Raw genomic sequence first — 7,833 nt, 5'->3', positions numbered from 1 at the left:
CTCTCTTTGAAAACCACTGCTCCAGGAATTTTATACATCTCTACTGAACTTAATTCAAATTTTCATTCTTAAAGACAGGTAGAGAAGTCCTAACAGATGTCTAGATAGGGTGCCACTGCTCCTTTCAAATAAATCCTTAGCTATCATCTATTCATGCAGCCAAGTGCAACAGGCCAGGCGCTTGGTATGGTGCTGGGGGAGAGGGTGTCTATCAGTTTAGCTACAGGGAGTTCTGTTTATGAAGTCAGCCTAAAAGCCTAGCTCCTGACCACACTGGCCGACGCGCTGTGGTGTGATGTGATGAATCACTGCATTTGGGAAGCTGAAGACTTTCTGTACTTTGATTTCCTACCATTGCCCAATGTTAAACATTTCAGCATAACCAGAGGCCTTCAGCTATGATTTGGTCCCCTAGGGTTGGGGCCTGTTTGAAAAGGGTAATTAGAAGTAATTTAGTAATGATTTCTATGAACACCAGGAAAACACACTGTAAATACCTCAAACATGAGAGCGGCACAAGAACTAGCCAAAGATGTCATGTTGGCATTTCTTTCTTGACTCATGAGTGTAGCTGACCTCTGGGGAGATGGAAAACTTGCCGTGCAGTGCTGGGCACCTGGGACTACAGAGATGGCTGAGGCATAATCCCCACCCTCAGAGACTTTCTAACCAGGGAAGAGAGAGTTGAACAGCTCTAGCAAGGGTAAACATAGCTGAGACCCTTGGCAGAATGGTAAAAATGTCACGAGGAAGATCCAAAGTGTCAGAGGAGCTTGAGGAGAGAGAGATCACACATCCAGGTGGGTTTTCCCAGAGGAAGTGGCATTTGAGCCCGTCCTAGAAGGAAGGGTAGGAATTTGACAAGTTCCATGGGGAGAAAGAATGTCTCTGTTACCAGCAACAGGAACATCTTGAGCCAATGTGCTGATTGGGGAAGCTGGGATGTCTTCTAGGGAGCTGGGAGAAGTCCTGATGGGAGTTAACAACGTTCCTGTCTGGGACCTGGAAGTTCTGTTAGATTTTAGTGAAAGATGAGGCCCGGAAAGTTGGGTTTGGGTAAGATCAGATCTGAATTTGGACTTTCCCTAGTACATGGCAGGGAGTCATTTAAAGGGACTTGAGCAGGAGAGTGATACCATCAGAATTATACTTTAGGAAGCATAACAGCTGGGTGGAGGAGGATTTGCATGAGGAAAGGTTATACAGACACACTAGTGAGGAGGCTGTGTAGAGTGAAGAGGAGGAATAAGTGACTAAGCGAGAAGGGCCGGGAGAGATAACTCAGCAAGTAAACCTATATGAGTTGCCGGCAAAGAGGAAAAAATCTTGGCGGCCTATGAACAGGTGGCAACTGTAATAACAGTCTAGGGGAAGAGAGCCTGGTTTCCAGGGAAATGTGGTACCTTGGGTTTGAGATGGCGATGGAAAAGGAAGTTGACCACCAGCAAGAAGTGAGCTGAAGCAGAGACCATGGTTGGGAGTTGCAAACAGTGGAAGCTCTCCAAGGTGTGGGCCACTAAACATAGAGAAGAGGCCCCTCCTAGGCTGTAGGGCAGGGTGCACATTAAAGTTTGGAGGAAGAGAAACCCCAAAACAAGGCAGAGAAAGACAAGTTGGAGACATTGTAGGATCAGGAGAGTGTCAGGGAACCAGAGGAAGGAGGACAGTTCAAGAGCAGGAGAGTTGGTCTCAGTTAAGAGACTACAAAGGGGGGAAGCTGAGCTGGTGGCTCTGGACTCACCTTTGAACAGAGTTAAATGAAATTCCTCCCATGTAGGACAATGCCTTAAATCCAGGCTCGTTGGTTCAATACAAAATCAAGATCTCTAAAGGGTAGGCACTTCCAAAGCAGTCCACTTTCTCACTCAGTATGAGTTAATTTCTTCCATTAACACCTGGTAGGTGCCTGAGTGAGTCACTTATCCTGTCTGGGGATATGAGCTTTGTCATCTTTTGACTTTCCAGTTCCAAGATTCTGTATGTGTATGAAATTCCTTAGTAATCTATACAATATCACACAAGCCTAAGTTCTATCATGGCTGTGTTTGAAGACAGAATGGAAACCACATTTTACTTTTGACTTACTTTTTTCTATCATATATATATTTAAATTAAATTAAAAAAAAAAAAAAAAAAGAAATCCAGAAATAAGAAAAACTGAAGGAAAAACCTTTCCGCCTCCCTTTTGCCCGTAAGATAGTCTTCCAGTTTTCTACCCAGGCCTTTTCCTAAGCATTGAGGAGGTGCCCAGAAAAATACCAGATGGATATACAAAAACATACTGTCACCAAAATTTTCCTAACAAGTAAGGCAGCTGCGGAAAGTCGGCCAGCATCAGGTCCCCTAGGGACCTGCAGCCTGGGGCTTGGTGGGGCCTGAAGAGGGGAAGAGCCAAGACCTGGATGGAAGGAGCTCGAGGTTTCCCGGGCCTCGGCCCTGAGTGGGCGATTTTCTTGAAAACTCGGGAGCGCTCTTCTCTTTTTAAATCCAACAAGGCAGGCATGTGGGTATCAGCCAATAACCTTAAAAGATGCGAACGTGTCAAAGGAGATACGGTTTATCTTCTAAAATAGCCACAGTATCAGTGACACGGTTTACAGGAAAAACAGAAGGCAGGGCAAAGAGTAGGGATGTCTCTAACGTGGTAATTAAGGCTGTGTTTTGGATCCACATTCGACCGAGCCCTGGGGAGTACGAAGAACAATGTCTGCAGCGTTCCAGGTTCACAGGGGACTCGCTTCTTTGCCTTCGCCGGCGCCCCGGCCCCAGCAAGCTGCGCTCTGCGCCCGCCCGCCCCCAGGCAGCCTTACCCCAGGAGGATGGGGCGGTAGGGCGCCGCCACGGCGGTAGAGAGCCCGGCGTGCGTCCCGAGCGCCAGGGCTCCCCGCAGCCCGGGGTCGAGGCTGGCCGTGGACTCAAAAGGTGCACCGAGTGCGCTCCCAGCCACCATCCGCCGCCGAGCGGCCGGGGCGCGCTGTCTGCAGCCGGCTGGACTGTGCGCGCGCGCCTGTAGGGTGTGTGCGCGCGCGCCCGTGTCGTGTGTACTCACAAAGGTGTGTTTGCTAAATCCACTACCCGGGTGTGCCTTCCACCTCGAGCCGGAGCACGCCCGGGCCTGGAGCGGGGTCCCGGTAGAGAGGCCGTGGAGCCGGCATCCCCGCCCGCGGGGCTGAGGCGCGCGAGGGCGGGGCGGCTGCGGCCAGCTCGAGACGCGCGTCGCACAGCTGCGGGACAGGTTCCGAGCGCTCTGCGCGTTTTCGGACACTTTGGCAAGCTTGGAAGCCGAGACTGAGCGGAAGCTGAGACTCGCTCGGGGTTGAGCGTGCTGCAGACAAGAGGAGCAGCGGAGCTGGTGCTCTTCTCCGCCTTGGTCTGCAAAAGTGAAATGGAAAACAGCCGACTACCGCAGCCTCCTCCCTCTTCTCCGGCGCCGCAGCCCGGGCTGGGGGTGGGGGGAGTTCCTCTGGGCTGACTGGAGGGGAAGCAAGCGGCCTCAGCCGCACCTCCTCCGCCTTCTTCACCACCCCAGTCCCCCGGGTTCCACGCCGCATTTCTTTGTTTTGAAAGCGCCTCCTCCGCCCAGAGGCTTTTCCCCCGGCGGGCCGGCTCTGGCGGGGGTGGGGGTGGGGCCTCAACTCAGGGTCCCGCCCCCCACTTACCCGGACCCCTTTCCCGTGCTCACCTCCCATCTACTCTTTCCTCCCCGCAGCGACCCACGAGGCGCGTCCTCACTTGCGGGACATCAAAGGGAAGCAGGGAATTGGAGGGGAAAGTTGAGCAGGCAGGGGGCGCGGAGACCCATGCACCCTAGGCCATGCCTGGCAGCCCGCCCCCTCCCCCGGGAACCCCGCCTGAGCCCCGCCCCCCGCGTCACAGCAGCCTGACATTCTCACAGCCCATCGGGCACCCAACCCCACCGCCCCCGCTACCCCCGTGTCCGCGGAGTGCTCTATTTATGTTTCAGCTCAGCGATTTGCATAGGCCCCGCCCTTGGCCCTAGGTCCCCCTATCGGTGCCCCGCCTCGGCCGCGACGTCACGGCGAAGGCCCCACCTCTTGTGCCCGTACAAGGAGCGGCGGGCCCTAGATGGCAGCGTGGCGTCGCGGCGGCGTGTGCGTGTCGCGCTTCCTTGTGCCGTTTATAGGGTCCCGGCACTTCCGCTGTCGGGTTAGAAGCGGCGCGGTCATGGCGGAGCGCGGACAGCAGCCTCCTCCCGCGAAACGGCTCTGCTGCCGGCCGGGCGGCGGCGGCGGCGGCGGCGGGGCCAGCAGCGGCGGTGGAGGAGCGGGTGGCGGTTATAGCTCTGCCTGTCGGCCGGGCCCGCGGGCGGGCGGCGCGGCGGCAGCGGCGTGCGGAGGCGGCGCAGCACTGGGGCTGCTGCCGCCGGGCAAGACCCAGAGCCCCGAGTCGCTGCTGGACATCGCGGCGCGCAAGGTGGCTGAGAAGTGGCCGTTCCAGCGCGTGGAGGAGCGCTTCGAGCGCATCCCGGAGCCGGTGCAGCGCCGCATCGTCTACTGGTCCTTCCCCCGCAGCGAGCGGGAGATCTGCATGTACTCGTCCTTCAACACCGGCGGCGGCGCCGCGGGCGGCCCCGGCGACGACAGCGGCGGCCCCGGCGGCGCGGGCGGCGGCGCGGGCGGCGCGGGCGGCGGCGGCTCCTCGTCCTCGCCGGCCGCCACCTCGGCCGCCGCCGCCGCTGCCGCCGCCGCCGCTGCCGCCGCCTCCGGGGCCGGGGCCCCGTCGGTGGGGGCCGCCGGGCCGGCGGACGGCGGCGATGAGACACGGCTGCCCTTCCGCCGGGGCATCGCGCTGCTGGAGAGCGGCTGCGTAGACAACGTCCTGCAAGTCGGTGAGTCATGGGGCAGTCGCGGGGTCGTCTCTCCGTCCGTCAGTCCCTGGGGGGGGGGTACGCCCGCCCCCTCGCCTCTGGGCAGCCCCTCAGCGCAGCGCGCGCCCGCACCCCGCCCGATGCCCTCACTGGCCGGGACAGTCCTTCTGAACGAAGCGCCCATTTCCTCTCCGCCCCTCCCCGCCCCCTGTCTCCCCGGACGGGCCAGCGCGAGTGGGAAATGAATCAGCAGGACGCGCCCCTCCGCGGGGTCCGCCGGGTGGGTGTCGGGTGCCCCCGGCCCGCTCCGTTCCCCGCCCTTCTCCCGGGGAGCACGTCCTGGAGAGCTGCTGACCCGTTTTGGGGGGAGAATGTGGACAAAGGCGCGGGCGGCCGGCCGGGCTCCGGCGGAGGGTGTCTGTGGTGGGGCCGTGCGGGGCGGGGGAGGGGGCGCGGGCCGCACAGACAATGCCGGCCGGAGCCGAGCCGGCGGCCGGGCCGCGCTCTGCGCTCTGCCTCGTCTCTCCCCTAGCCTGTCACTCGCAGGTCTTTCTCCTCTGCACCCCCCTCCCCGCCCCCTCCATTTGAGGGGAGGGAAATACATTTTAATGCCACTCGGCGGCCGCTCCTCTCAGGGCTTCGACGGGCTGGCGGCCGCGGCGTTCCGGGGGGCCGGGAGAGTCGCTGCGGCGTCTGGGCTGGCCCGGGCGAGCTCCGCCGGCCGCCCCGGGATTTAAATGTCCTTCCTTCCGCTCCTCTCCGTCTCGGGGTGCGCGGGCGTCAGGCTGGACCCCTTTCCTGAGGGACCTCTCCTCCCGAGGACGCCCGCGAATCAAAGGGTGCGAGCCGGGCCCGTGGCAGCTGGCTCTTCCCCTTACCGGGGGACCGCGGCGTGCCCGGGGCTCCCGCCAGCGGAGTTCGGTTTGCACCGGGGAGGGGGCCGGGTCGGGCTCCGTGCGAGCCGCGGGGAGCTGCGGCCGGCGGCGGCCGGAGCGCGAGGCGGAGGGGCTTGGCGTCGGCTCCCGCGTCCCTCCCGGCGCGGCCGCCTGGCAGTCGGGCACGACCCCGCACTTTGTTCTCGTTTTCAGGCTTATTTGTGCCCCTTTCAGTTTTCTGTCACCCTCCGAAAAGGGGAAACCAAACAAAAGAGTCTCTTTATTTCTTTTCAGGGCTTGTAAAGTAGAAGATATTTGACAAAGGCGAGAGAAGGACTTAAAGCTGCACAGCCCTTCTTTCTCTGACAGACCATGAGAGTTTTCTCAAATACCGAGTTTTAAAAGCTTTCTCTGTGTTCCCCGCTCCCCCCACCCTCCAATGTGTCTTTCTGGTCAGTTTTTTTTTTCCAGCTGTAGTGCTGGGGATGTTTGAGCTAGACGGAAAAGAACAATGCTGTAGTGAAACTCCCCTTTCCTCGTATTTTTCTCCTGATTGCAAAACGGGCGTATTTTTTCTACCCCCCTCTTATAGTGCTGTCTATTTAAATTGTGGTGGTGAACGCTGTTCCTAATGAATGGGGAGAGATTTGGCAGCATCACTGTCTCTGATTTTTAATTTAATCTTCTCTTTCCATAGTCAGTTCCTTTTATCCTTCTCTTTGGGAGTCGGGTAGGGGTCTGGGTGGGGCCCCAAGAGAGAATTAAGATTTGTTTTAATCGTGTCTGGTTAATTTGAATTCAAATGCAATCTGGGAACGTGATTTTTCTGCATGGTCATTTATTTCTAAAGGCCGTCCCCAGTGTTGCCTTTTCTAGGTTAGACACCCTTTCCTTATGTCTGGAGGGGGGTTTAACTTCTGAGGCTATCCATCTATCCTTTAAAAAAAAAATCTATTTAACATTCTTTCAAGTTATACCCCTCCTCCCCTTGTTTCCTGCCTGGTTGAAATGGATTGAAGCACATCCATGGTATCTCAGTATAACAAACTAGTTTGTGAGTTTTTATGGCTTGGCTGGCAATGCTGAGTTTTTTTTTTTTCCCCCTTCTGTGCTTGACTCTGCTTGCAAGCAATGAGGAATGACAGGAGAGCGCACAGGGAGGGTTTCTTGGCTGATTGCATTTAAGCCAGGAATTCACTGTGAAAATAAAGCCAAGGGACGATAAATAAAAGATGCAATCTTCTCTAGGAGACAGACACACAGCGTGGGCCTTGCCTGCTTTCATTGGTGAAGAGGCCTGGGTGAGTTGTAAAAGAAAATAGTAACTTTCTGAATAGTCCCCAGAGGGGAAGGAGGCCACTGAATGGAGTTGGCAGTGGTTGATGTGAAGCAGGATGATGCTTCTCATATAGCTTGAAGAGTTGACCACCCCTTTGGAAACACTTACATACGTGCTAAACAAGTGCCATACAAATGGTGGAAAAAATTCGTTTTTCCCCTCTGTGTTCTGCCAATTTCCTTAACTTCCAAGTTGTATTACTTGTTGTGCCAGTCGGTGTAGAGATGGAAGGCTGTTAAATGCCTGGCAGCTGGCACTGTGAGATAGAAAACTTATGACCAGGATTTTTTTTCTTCCCTTGATGAAGAACAGAGAGAGTGGCTAGGTTAACCATCTAATTTAGCTCTAAGTGGTGGTTTGAATTGGAACTAACATGAAGCTTATTTTATAATTTTGTGATTTGAGGTAGAAGTCTTTTTCGCTTCATAACCTGAAATGGAAAAGAACAGAATATGTGTTGATAGCATCATAAGCAGTTTTCTGGTATTGCAAAATTACAAGTTTGTTTGTACAGGAAGTATTCATTGACTTTTGTAGAGATGACTAAATTATAACTACAATACAGACAGTCTAGTTGCTGGACTTTATTTTGCACTTACAATGTTGAAGATTACTTAAGAATTGAGGGGCAGAGAATTGGGACTTCCCAGTATTTAAACATACTTTTCTTGGTTACTTTTCAACCCCTAGACTTTAAGAAGTTTAAAGGAAAAAAATTAAATATTTGAGTAGTAGTTGTAAGCAGTATTTAATTAGTGCAGAGCTGTTCATCAGTTGATTACGGGAAGTTT

General features: G+C 55.5%; 2 protein-coding genes across 2 annotated transcripts in view; both read left to right on the top strand.

The window, feature by feature from the left end:
* Positions 4,171 to 7,833, top strand: part of ZSWIM6 (zinc finger SWIM-type containing 6) — a 209,700-nt gene continuing 206,037 nt past the window's right edge. The window contains exon 1 of the mRNA XM_018065605.1: positions 4,171 to 4,849. Coding sequence (XP_017921094.1) covers positions 4,186 to 4,849 — 664 coding nt within the window. The 5' untranslated portion in view covers positions 4,171 to 4,185. The remainder of the gene's footprint in view (positions 4,850 to 7,833) is intronic.
* LOC108638406 lies at positions 5,538 to 6,024 on the top strand. Its single transcript, XM_018065606.1, has one exon. The coding sequence runs from the start codon at positions 5,566 to 5,568 to the stop codon at positions 6,004 to 6,006; it is 441 nt and encodes a 146-aa protein (XP_017921095.1). The 5' UTR covers positions 5,538 to 5,565; the 3' UTR covers positions 6,007 to 6,024.

This window comes from Capra hircus, chromosome 20 (assembly GCF_001704415.2).
Source record: "Capra hircus breed San Clemente chromosome 20, ASM170441v1, whole genome shotgun sequence".
NCBI classification, from domain to species: Eukaryota; Metazoa; Chordata; class Mammalia; order Artiodactyla; family Bovidae; genus Capra; species Capra hircus.
The sequence above is the reverse complement of the archived record's forward strand: the minus strand, read 5'-3'. Positions and strand labels throughout refer to the sequence as shown.